Raw genomic sequence first — 13,382 nt, forward strand, 5'->3', positions numbered from 1 at the left:
ATCAATATACATGCATGTAGCAATATGAAGTAAGCCTAGCAGAACAAAGCATTGCGTTAGTTGTTATCCCCTGAGGAGGATTTACAGCAGTGCAAATAAGCGTTAAGGACACAAAGATAGCAAACTGAGAAATTTTTTAAAGTATTTTATATTGGGAGTATGCTTAACCTGCACGTTATCCGTCTTCTGCGAGACACCAATTGCCTTACAGTACATCCCTACTACTTGTATTTCCAGTGTGCTATATGTGATTAGGCATTATTAGGTCACCTTTGTGACGTGACAGAAGACTCCAATGTGGAGATTTTCACGGTACAAAACAGGATCCAAGAAGGCACGGCGTGTGCTCTGGCGACGACCATTCTGGATGGTGCCCTGTGGAATCATGAAGCCTGCGAGAAGTAAGAACGAAAAGAGGGGCCACTACTGAATTCTGCCTAGGAGGCCCAACAGGACTTAGAAGAATAAATGCATTATGAAAACTTATAGTAGGTATTTGGAAAGGTAACGACGCACGTGGATGGAGACATAGGAATACAAATCACACAGCGCTTTATTAAATACGAAACTGTTTTATGCCGTGGTCCACCGAGATTTCAGTGCCGTAAGTTCGTCAAGAAAATGACGTCTAAAAATTACTTTCAGAAGGCGAAAAAAAAAGTTCTGTCTAACACATGACCTATTGATTGGCGACAACAGCGGCTGGGCACTCTATCCACTGTGCTACGAGCATATACCGTGTCCGCTGTCAAAACACGTTTTTTGCACCTACCACTGCCCTCTCACAGCTCTATTGGTAAAGTAATAATGCATCATGCCCGTGCGATCCCCGATTACTTCCTTCAATGCGTCGTTTCTACGCGTCCGCCCTATTCGATGCCGCTTCAATTGAAGTGCCATTTTGTCAACGCTTTAACAAACTGACAGGTGGCGACCTTACACAAAACGTCGTCGTGGCTCATAGCATCCACCCATCTATTGATACCAACAATATTTGTACAAAACAGAGCAGTGCGCTTGCTACTCTTGGATACAACTTCGCGTTCCCCGCTTACGCTCGCGTCATGAAACAACGTGACTGGCCTAAAGGGAAGACGCAACGCGCGTTGCGCTTCCTTCTAATGCGGCAGTCACCGGGCGTTCAATGACTGACAGGCCACGAGTAAGGGACTTCAGCCCAAGTTTGGCGTACAATCAGTTGCGTTCTTCTGGCTGTCACACCGCATTCTTTGGTTCTGCTCTCACAGGGAGCTACCACAGGCATCTATGACCATAAGGCCATATCTCATCATTAATTAGTCATCAGCCATGCACTTTGGTCGTCCGGACGGACATGTATTGTATACGGCAATGTTGATGCATTTAGGAAAAACGGCGCCTAAATTTAGCCGTCCAACGCGAACAGCCATTGTATAAGCTCTTCGCAAAGTAAGCACTAAATAAACTATTTCTGTAAGAAGCCGTTTTACTTGCGCGTTATACCGGTTTCAAAGACGACGATATCAACCATGTTTTTAAATGTGAAACTTAATAAGCGAATTTCAATGAATTTGAGCGCATCCATCCACCAACCAACCCACCCACCCATCCAGCCGCCTACGACTTTTAGCTCTCCTCGTCGTTTCAATATTGATATCAATACCATAATTGGTGGGGCATAACATGACTGTATGACAAGCATAACTAACTAGTCATAACATTAAAGTCATGACATGGCATAATGTCAGGATTTAGATTTCATAGTCATGCTGCTTTGGGGTGGTTTGGTTCACATGACACATCGCAAAACTGGTATGTTATGACATGACTGCATGGCGAACATAAGTGAAAGACGCAAACGTGGAAATAATGACATGCATGTCACGTAAGTCACAACTACACGCCATGGTCATGGTGCGCTCACGATTGTTTCGTTAGCTTCACATATACCAAGTTTGGTATTATGGGACGTGAATGGATGACGAAGGTATACGACTAGTAGGAACATGATAATCATGACATGCGCGTCATGTAGAAACATGACTACATGCCATGCTCATGACGCGCTCGAGATCGTTTCGCTGGCTTCACATATACCACATTTGGTACTACATGACGTGAATAGATGACGAAAATATGTGACTTATTCAAACTTGTTATCACAGGCGTGTCATGTAAGAACATTCCTACATGCCATGCTCGTGATGCGCTCGTGGTCATTTCGCTGGATTCACATATACCCGATTTAGTATTACGTGACGTGAATAGATGGCGAATGTATGTGACTAGTGCAAATATGACAACCATGACATTCGTGTCTTGTAAGAAAATGACTACATGCCACGTTCATAATTAGCTCACGGTCGTTTTGTTTCGCTAGCTTTGCATATACCAAGCTTGATATCACGTGACGTGTATAGACGACGAAAGTAAATGACACGTCCAAACATGATAATCATGACATGGAAGTCATGTACGGCATAATTTACGTCCTCCTCCTAACAATATGTTGATTTTAAAGGGACATAACAAATTTCCTCATTTGTGTTTCGCATATCATCAAATCCCACTGTACGTGGGATCTGCCAATTTTTTCTGTGTCCTTGTTTGTGTGCTTTGTAGTGTTTTTTCTTATGCAATAACCCCTCAAGAAATTCTCGTTATGGGGTCTGCAGTGGTCATTATTAGCACCGAAGATGCTTACTTGCGCACCTTTTCTTTCGAACATTCAAATACATACAAGATTATTTTTCTGTTATTTTTGGCGGCTGGTCGGTAGCTTTGTGCCTCTCGCATTTCTGTTTTCTGCCTGGCTGCTTGCATGGTTAGTAATCAGGATAATATGGGCTGATCATATGGGCTGATCATATGGGCTGGCAATGCACTACTAACCACTTGGTCAGCCTGAAAACGTTTTAAGCAAAGCATCTGACCATGTTTTACATAGAGTTCCCTTCTTTTTGCGCTACAGACAACGGTTAGATAAAAACGTGGACCAACCATCAGCTACGCCTTCAACGGCAGTACACAATAGAATAATTTGGTCCCGTGCGCACCGCTTTTGCAATGGCTAGCCTGGTTTCTGTTCTCAATGGATGCTTCAACTCAGCTTCAAAGAAAAAAAATGGCCGCAGCAAACTTTCTAATAAGGGTAACTGCAAGTACAGTTGCGAAATGCCCACTAGGTAATAGAATGATTTCACTAGACTATCTGCGCATGCGCACGTTTCTGAAAGTGGCACTGTCACCGTTTTTGCAGTTCTGTGAGCTCTGCTGGTGTGGCTGCTTGCTTCGTGCTTTTCAGGCAGCGAAATTCAAGTGGTGTTTTTCACTCGGTGCAAAAAACGATACCGTACCTTCAGTATCGTCCGTGCCTTCAAGGTATGGTATTTTATTGCACGTTAAACTGCCTCCTAGCTCTGAAATGGGAAAAAAGCAGTCGATTCAACTCCCGTGTGCCCAGGTCATCTTGTCATGCTTATCAATAAGCTCTTGTGTTGCGGGGCTAAATAATAACAGTAACAAAAACAACGCCTTCCCGTAGTCATGAGAGCAAAAAAAAATGGCAGCATATCTACGGAGTGAATGATGGAGAGTGGGGCGAAGCATTCGTGCGTTCATTCGTTCTTGCTTCCGTCCATCCATGCGTCCATCTGTGTGACCGTCCATGCGTCCATCTGCCTGTCCGTGCGTGTGTCTGTTCATGCGTCCGTCCCTGAGTTCATCCATGCATCCGCCCCTGCGTCCGTTCATGCGTCCGTCCATGCATCTGTCTGTTGTGCGTTCGTCCATCTATTCAACACTCCAAGTACCACCATCTCGCATCTTTTCATCATGTATTCCCCATATGGAAGCACCGCCATCCAGCGGACATTCCAAGGACTAAACGAGAGGTGGCACACGCACACTTTCTTACGGCTTGCGCTTCAGGTGTACTTCCCACTTTAAACCACCTCGAGTTCATGGTATATACTAGTTCACGGTATTCATGGCCCTGCGGCCCAACGCTCGCTAAATGTTTCTTAAACCAAGAAGGTTACGCCCAGCGAGTATAACGTAGCAACCTTTTCCTGTCAGATAGACCTCAATGTACATGGCGATGGCTGCTAATGGCAAGTGAGAGACAGGAGAATTCGGCTTTTAGTTAACGCGCACGCCACGAACTTTTTATTGTTCAACAAAGTACAGGAGAAATCTCCCACCGGCACCACCTTGCAGGTCAAAATGTATTACTTGTTACACGCTACGACTACGAGGGACGAACGGGTGCCGCTTTAAGGAGCTTCGCCCCTAAAATGCTCAGTGAACGTCAGCACGCAAGCGAAGGAACTTTCAGTATTCGGTCATTCCAGCGACGTAGGCGGCGCCATGTAGGCGTGCCCCGAAGCTGTCGCATGGTGATAAAACTGCAACGCTGTTCAGACACTCGGTATTCATAAACCAATGAACGCGTCTTCACGCTCTGTGCTGACGTAAACGCTCGCGACATCACCATCTCGTGCGCCATTTTGACCTTCCGCTGCGCCGCCTATAGTCGCTGGAATGATCCAATCCCGGAAAAATCTCACCCAAACCGCGTAGAGCTCTCCACGATTACAGAAACGACGGAGAATAGCCGCACAGTTCAAAAATAAAAGAGAAAGCTATGGGTTTTCTTTTTTGTTCTTGAGAAAAGATTTCATATAAAGCTACACTTTTTCTTTTTTTACCTGAGCGCTCGAGCGCCGGCCCCAGTCGATGAGCAACGTTTAACGTAGGTCAGCTTGAGGGATTGATATGTGTGGTTTAACGTCCGAAAACCAGGATATGAATATAAGAGACACCGTACTGGAGGACTCCGGAAATTTCTACCACCTGGGGTTCTTTAACGTGCACCCAAATCTGTGCACGCATGCCTACAACATTTCCACCTCCATCGGAAATGCAACCGCCGCAGCCGGAATTCGAGCTCACGAGCTGCGGGTCAGCAACCGAGTACCTTTGCCACTAGACCACCGCGGTGGGGCAACGCACTGCAATGAGGCGGTGGCAAGTCACGTTCAAGTCAAGAAGGTGGGGACTGCGGTCACTAGGGGCGAGGATAAGCGCGGGTGCCCGCAACTGTTGCTGACAGCTGGCGACGCCGAAGCTCTACATGGGGGGGGGGGGGGGTGCTTCCGTGTCTAGGGACGTGCGCGCGCTTACTCACCGGGAATCGCCCGACTCGCCTAATCTGCAGCCAGCTGCGGAACCCGATTTCAATCCGGCTATCACCTTGAGAAAATTCCCCTCTCTTTATTAATTTTCTCACGGTATCCATCCCCACTCTTTGTACAGCCCTTACCAAGGAGGAGGAGCGCTAGCTTCACCGCCTCTTCAATATTGTAGCGTGCCCGGAAGTACTGAAGTATTTAAATTCAGCCTACTCATGTGCATCCCTGCGTAGGGCGGAGGAGTCTTGTGACACTTATCACATGATGTGGCCATGTGCCTCAAATCTCACTTACGCGAGAAGATTGGGAAGTTGTCCTGCTCAGCAGCTTTGACCTCCAAGCCCCACAGGCTATAATGGGTGAACCTGAGCCGCTGCGGCAGCTGCAGGGAAGCGGCTAGTGTTTATGAAAGGTGGGTTCTTCAGACTTGCCTTATCCATGCTTCGCACTGTAAATATAATTGTTTTTCCTCAACACAACCCAAGGCTGTAGCTATGGGAAAAGGCGGTGGATGAATCGCGACGGACACCAGACATAGCGCGACTAAGCAATGCATTCGCATATAAAAATTGGTAGATCTCATGTAGAGTGGAAATCGATGATAGGCGAAGGACGAATAAGGAAGGCTGAATTGTCACAATAAAATCAGCACAACTTTATGAGGCGGACGTAAATTATGCCGTACATGACTTCCACGTCATGAATATCATATTTGCGCTAAGCATTTGTGTTCATCCTCCATTCACGTCACATAATACCAAATTTGGTACATGTGAAGCTAGGGAAATGGCCAAGAGTGCGCTGTGAACGTCGCATGCAGTCATGCTTTACGCGACACGCATGTCACGTAAAATGATTATCATGTTTGTGCGTGTCGTTTCTTCGTCGTCTATTCACGTCACGTAATGCCAAATTTGACATATGTGAAGCTAGCTAAATGGCCGCAAGTGCATCATGTGCGCTGTATGCAGTCATGTTCTTACATTACACAGATATGATTGTCCTGTGTGAACCAGTTACATACCTTCGCCATCCATTCACATCACGTAAAACCATATTTGGTGTTTGTGAAGCCAACAAAACGGCCACGAGTGCATCATATGCGTGGTATGTAGTCATGTTCTTACAAGACGCACATATCATTGTCATGTTTGAACCAGTTACACACCTTCGTTATCTTTTCGCATCACGTAAAAACCAAAATTTGTATATGTGAAGCAAGCCAAACGGCCGTGAGCGCGCTATGAGCGTAGCATGTAGTCATTTTTACATGACACGCATATCATGATTATTATGTTTAGACATGTCCTTGACCATCGTCATCGATTCACGTCACGTAATACCACCTTTGGTAATGCAAATCCAACGAAACGACCGTAAGCGCACCATGAGCGTGAATAGTCATGACATTCAGGTCACGATGTCCACGTTAGGGCCTGTCACTGATGTTCGCCATGCAGTCATGCGATACCAGTTTCGCGATATGTCATGTTAACGAAACTATTACAGCAGCAGCAAAATCCTGACATGTAAATCATGATATTCATGATATACGTGTCATAATTTTCATCTTATGACTAGTGACTGATGCTCATCGTACAGTCATGTTATCGTACAGTCATGTTATCGGAACGACCAGGAGACAAAGTCGTAGGCGGCTAGATAAATAGATAGACAAATGACGGATAGACAGACAGATGACGAATAGACAGACAGATGACGAATAGACAGACAGATAGATGACGGATACACACACACACACACACACACACACACACACACTGCAACAAAGATGCGCGATCCTACGGGGCGCGGAAAAAGAATAGTAGTGGAGTGGCGCTTGGACTGTGCGGTTGAGTGAAGCGTTCTAGGCCTGTCTCAGAAGTACGCTGCTCTTTCACAACGCCACTTCACCTCATCTTTAAATAAACACAGTCACTCGTAACAGTTTAGTGGAAGGTGGGTACATCGATGTGGACGGCCCAGCTCTACTGATTTTTCAACGGAGCGGACACTTGGCATGCTTGTCACCGCTGCTACCAGACATGGAGGACGCGGGAGCAGGCCATAACAACCTCGTTGCTGATGAGCAACACGCTCACCCGCCAGGACAAGCTCGCTGCGGCATGCCGGAACGTCAGCCGAGGACCTTTTCGGGGCAGCCGGATGACGATGTTGAGGACTGACTGAAGCACTACCAAAGAGTGAGTCGCAGCAACCGCTGGAGCACTGCTAAGCAGCTCGAGAACGTGAAGTTTTTTCTCGTCGGCACCACGTCTCTTTGGTTCCACAACCATGAGAGCGCATTGACCACATGGGACATTTTTGTGGACAAGCTGAAGAGGTGTTTTGGTAACTCAACAGCTAAGATCCAGCAGGCGGAGCAAACGCTTTCACGCAGAGCTCAGTTGCCTGGCGAAACATGCACCACCTACATCGAGGCCGTCTTGAAGCTTTGCGGAATCGTGAGTGCGACCATGTGTGGCGAAGATAAGGTACGCCATCTGCTCAAGGGAATCACGGAAGACGTGTACAGTTTTTTAACACTAAATAAGACTTACACACACCTTCCGACTTAAGGAAACACTGCCGAGCGTTTGAAGCGCTAAAGAGGAGGAGAGGCCTATGGAAATTTGGACGTCTTGACAATGTGCCCACGATTGCAAGTGTCAACCTTCCATCGCAGGACATCTCTTCTCTTATAAGACGAGTGGTTAAGGAAAGACTTGCTCAACTGCAAGCTGTGGGCACCACCGGTGTCTGCCATCAGTGTGCATTCGACCAATGGCACCATGAACCACTGGTACCTCGGATGCGACAGAGCTACTTTGAGCATCACCCGAATTACACTGATCGGTTCGAACGAAGGAGTGAACGACCACTCGAAAACCAAGAACACCGGCAAACTACATCACAGCGATTTACTCCTCGGCCACCATCGCCCGGCTTTTATCAACCGACAAGGTATACTTCGCCAAGGACGACTAGACGTGAAACCCGTGCTTGCTACAACTGTGGGCTACCTGGACACATCGCTAGGTACTGCTACCGTCGCCAGCAGCGAGCTCCACGATTCAACGTGTACACGCCTTGAGTACCTGCTGGCGAGTCTCGACCACTTCACGGCTCTTTCCAACGGCAACACGCAGCAAGTGCTGACTCGTTTTGCTCCGACCGCAGCGTTACCCCACCACCAGCCCGCCAACAGCGATCCCCGTCTCCGCGTCGCCGCTCGGTGACGCCACCGCCACTGGGAAACTAACTGGTGCGACCAATGGGGACGAGGCCGCCAAATCATCTTTCGCAAGACCCCCCTGTGTTGTAACGGTTGAGAACAAAATGAGTGTGTTTGTAGACGGAGTACTGTTGCACTAGTTGATACTGATGCTGCCGTTTCCATAATAAGCATGTCTTTTAAACATCACCTTGGGACGAAAAGTAATGTTTGCTTGGAATCGGAGTGCTACGTTCCGCGGCGTAGGGGGAGAAACGTTGAGCCCGGTTGGTGTTTGTTCAGTTTTACTTTCTATAGGAAATCAAACATTTCGAGCTGAACTAACGGTGCTTGCACGAGCGACCCACGACATCATTCTAGGTGCAGACTTTTTGCGGGAATGTGGTGAAACTCTAGATCGTGGTAGTGGTGGGATTATTTTTCGTCCCGTGTTGCCGTCTCCATTGATGAACGATACTGTTGATGACTGCTTGGAAGTGTTTTCCGTGTCTGAAGACCTCTGCTTGGCCCCGCATACCGCAATGTTTGTGCGTGTAAACTCTTCGCGTTCTTGTGCGGGTTCTTACTTCGGTTTAGCCGAGCCGAACTTCAGTAACGCACTTAAGAAAAACGTTATTGTGCCTCGTTGCCTCGTGCTCACCGTCGATGGTTGTGCCGATGTGTGGACTGTGAACGTTTCCGCGCAGCCCATATCTCTGCCTGCAGGACTTAAATTGGCAAGCTTTCAAGAGCAAAGTACTCTTACCATACGGTCACTCCAACTGCCAGTGGACGTAAAGAAACCCCACACCAACTCGTACCCCGACTATTCTGCCAGCATTGACCGTATGATCAACAACTCATTTCCATCAACTGAACGGTCGTTGCTGCAGGACGTGATCGCACGCTACGCCTCAGTCTGACTTTGCCCAAGACGAGACGCCTACCGTTACGCCACCATCTTCACGTACGCGACACCGCATCTATACAGGCCAAGCACCACCAATACGCCAGAAGCCCTATCGTGTATCGCCTTCCGAAAGGAAAGTCATCGCTGAGCAAGTTGAAGACATGCTAAAGAAGGGCGTCATACAAGAATCGTGTAGTCCGTGAACAGCTTCTGTCATTCTAGTCAGGAAAAGCATAATTCATGGAGATACTGCGTAGACTATCGTCGCCTAAATGCCATCACAAAAAAGACGTCTACCCTTTGCCACGTATAGATGACGCCGTGGACTGCCTACATTCTGCCTCCTATTTTTCTTCTGTTGACTTGCGTTCTGGTTAATGGCAAATTCCTATGCATCCCTCAGATAAAGAGAAGACGGCCTTCTTAACACTAGGCGGTCTCTTTGAGTTTAACGTTACGCCCTTTGGTTTCTGCAGTGCTCCAGCGACATTCGAGAGATTTATGGATACAGTACTCCATGGACTAAAGTGGGAAATTTGCATGTGCTATTTAGATGACGCGATTATCTACGGCAAGACCTTTCAAGAGCAGAACCACCGCTTGTCGCTTGTTTTTGAATGCTTACGCGAAGCTGGCTTTGTTTTAAACTCAAAGAAGTGCCATTTCGGAGAACGTCAAGCCCTCGTATTGGGCTTTCTCGTGGATAAAGAAGGCGTGCGACCAGACCCAGAGAAGACCGCAGTGGTTCGTAACTTTGAACCACCACGAACAGTGAAAGACCTGCGAAGTTTTCTGGGTCTGTGCTCATATTTCCGCCACTTCATGAAGAACTTCGCACAACTTGCCTCCCCACTGGCGTACCTTCTTCATAAAGACACACCGTAATTGTGGGATGATAAATGTGAGGCTGCAATTTAACAGCTGAAGTCTTTATTGACTTCAGGACCTATCCTAAAGCATTTTGATCCTGATGCTTTGACTGAACTTCATACAGAGGCTAGTGTGCTAGGTGTTGGTAAATAATAAAATAAATAAATAAATAAATAAATTTATTGTTTTATTTATTTACTTCAAAATACACCACAAGCCTCTGTTGAGGCATTGTTAAATGGGGTTGGTACAAAAAGTACATTTCAGTGCCGTTCAGAAAATACAGCATGCGCGAAGAGCATTCATGAACCAAATAACAAAGCGCGGTGCAATGGAAAGTAGTTCTGGTAACAAAAATGAAGTCACACAACTCTCTAAAGTAAAGCGTATAGTAGGAAAATAATGACCGTAGGTATTTTCTATAAAGTAACGCAGTCACGCTAAATGGACATTTTATACAATAAAGGAGTTCACACAAGAAAAAATTTGACCGGTATCCGCATGTTACACGGCAAATGTCGTCGAAAGACCATAGTCTTGCGTCTGGATAGAGTGAATAAAATGTTTTTTAGATGTTCTGCGCAATAAAATCGGTGAATGGTATTCTGGAGGCGCTGCGTTAGAGTGCCTCGAGCGTGCAGCGGAGGTGAACCATTGCATCAAGTCATGTCACACGTGAGACATGAGCGCTATCTGGCAGTTATCCGGGAAATTGGGGGGCGCCGTGCGCGCCTTTCTCTGGGGTGATAAGGTGAAAAATTCAAGGCGAAGGGTAGGTGCCACCACCGTGTAGTCTTAGCAAAGCGTTGGAAACAATTGCCGTTTTGTGCAAGTGCTGCATGGCCAGCGCAGCGTTTTAGTGGCTACAATCCTTAAAATTACTTATGTATGCCTTTCTAGTAAAAGATGCACATACAAAATATTGACGTGTTGTTATAGTGCCTCAGACATGCGCAATAATTGCTTTTCAATTGACAATCGCACAAGTATAAACGCTGATTCTTGACCAATATTTGTGGGCGCTGTGGATGGGGTTGGCCGTTTGGAGTATCGTTTGGTCACTTTGGTGACCATTAAGGGTACTGTTAAGGGTGGACAAACACACAAAAACAGAGATCAAAATTATTGCTTCTAAGGTACCTAAAAAAGACTTGTCTTTAAAAACCGAAAACATCTAGACTATAGTGCTATAGGTTGATAAATTAAAAAAACAATAAATAACGATTACATTCACACAGAGGGCGTACTGCTGTAATGGCATATTGCTTTGGTACATTCACTCTAAGGCAAAATTACCCGAAAAAGGAGTAACGGAGCCCAATCGGCGCGCGCGATGAACGAATGGACCGTTGAAGAGCAACCACAGAGGGAAGCATGCTGCGCGAAACCACTTAGTCTCCAAAGGGGTTGAACCGCCCGGCGATTGCAGGAAGCGTGAAAAGCGTTGCCAAGGTGACTAGCCCTATTTCTCCGCAGAACACATGTCCTTCTCTGCCTCTGCTGGCTCAGTCTTTCACCGTATTTTGCCGGCGACGGATCGCGCGGCGTCGCACTCGGAGTGCTTGACCACGGCCGCCTAGATTCGACGATCTAAGAATTACGACGTGGTGCTTGTGTGTACGCTTTGATGAGCGGGGGCTGCTGCTTTTGCGTTTCGCTGCACCCATGAAGTCTGGAGCAAGTCTCGACATGTCACAACGCCGCGCTGTATATCTCTGGCTTCAAGATAGTCACGACCAACACACAACAGTAACTGTTGGGAATGCCAATATGGCGGCCGAGAAGAACAAGCCTATCGGGTATACACTTCAGTCCGACTCGGGGTAGAAAACAGCGTTGGATTATAAGGCAAGTAGGTTATCATTCTTTATTACACTCTACTTGTGGCGTGTGCGACACGAATCGCGCTTGCCGGCAACGGGCTCGGTCGTGTTGTATATCGCACGCACGAAATGCATCGCGGTCAGCTTCGGCGTCTGCAGTTCACCTGTGCTTTGCGACAGCCTGGAAATTGGCCACCATTGCCATCGGCTTCCCGTACGCTCGCTCATCGAGTACTCGCCTGTCTCGCCGCCGCAATGAGCTCCGGGCTGACGATAACGGGCTGAGACCTCGTCGCTGTGTTGGCAGTCATCGAAAACACGTTGCGGGTTCTCGTAAACAGCTTGGTTGTAGTATGTCACGCACTGTAAGTGCACCAGCACGGGCTGGCGGGGCTTTCGCTAGCGTCGGAACCCACTGAAAATTGGTCGCCATTACAGCCGGTCGCAAGCAGCTCGGTGCCGTCCGCTGGCCACGGCAGCGGACTCGCGTTTGCGCGCTGCACTCGCTCGAGTTTGTGGAAAAGGGCCGCATTACCGTTGGTTTCTTCGGCGCTAGCTCTAAACCAGCTAGGCGCTGTTCGTGGCGGCGGCCAAGCGTACGCCCGCTCTCCTGTTCGAAGTACGCCTGTGGCAGACACTCTGCGTGCAACGCCGTGTTTGGTCTCGCGTTCACTCGCTCGAGCTTAACGACGTCGCTTGCTTAGGACTCGCGGACTTGTTAGTGGCACGGAGGTGCGTGGAGTTGTGGCTGCGGCCGCCGCTCCTAAGCTGTTGCGCTACAGGGATCGAAATGAGTCTGACGATGTGTGACATCACGGTGAATTTATTAGCATGTCATATCTCACGTATCTTTTCATTTCACCTTGCACGTATTTCTCATATGCACTTGTATTCATCCTCCGTCACGTGTGACTCACTATTTTACATACTTATTGTGCAGCCGTGGGCACACAACGTGCTGAAGACTGTTCGCTGGCGTCTGCGATGTCTGTCATCCATCTCTTTCATCAGACCAGCTTCAGAAGGACTGTGCGAGATGTGAAGGTAAAGTTATTTGTGTGTCATATATTGACACTTGTTTTTATGTTAACTTGCACGTACTTCTCATATGCATGCATCTTCATCTGTCACGTGTGTAACAATTTTTACTATATTTTTGTACGTGCAGCAGTGGGAACACAACAGGCAGAAAGCTGCGTGCGTTGGCGTCTGCAATGCTTGCCTATCGCTGCCGTCGGAGGATCTCTTAAGAAGTGAACAAGAATTGACAACGAGACTGGACTGGTACACTTCACCATGATTTCACCTAAAAGAATGGAGAAACTTCATGCGTATCTAGAAAAATAAAAGATTTCGATATCTCACTTTGGTCGTTCGTTGTGGCCGTGACTGCG

At 47.4% G+C, this 13,382-nt stretch overlaps 1 protein-coding gene across 1 annotated transcript in view; it reads right to left on the bottom strand.

Annotated features, from left to right (window-relative positions):
* Positions 1 to 13,382, bottom strand: part of LOC119163045 (glucose dehydrogenase [FAD, quinone]) — a 242,022-nt gene that overhangs the window by 124,542 nt on the left and 104,098 nt on the right. The window contains exon 5 of the mRNA XM_037414980.2: positions 271 to 392. Within this exon, the coding sequence (XP_037270877.2) occupies positions 271 to 392 (122 nt within the window). The remainder of the gene's footprint in view (positions 1 to 270; positions 393 to 13,382) is intronic.

This window comes from Rhipicephalus microplus, chromosome 9 (genome assembly GCF_043290135.1).
Source record: "Rhipicephalus microplus isolate Deutch F79 chromosome 9, USDA_Rmic, whole genome shotgun sequence".
Lineage (NCBI taxonomy): Eukaryota > Metazoa > Arthropoda > Arachnida > Ixodida > Ixodidae > Rhipicephalus > Rhipicephalus microplus.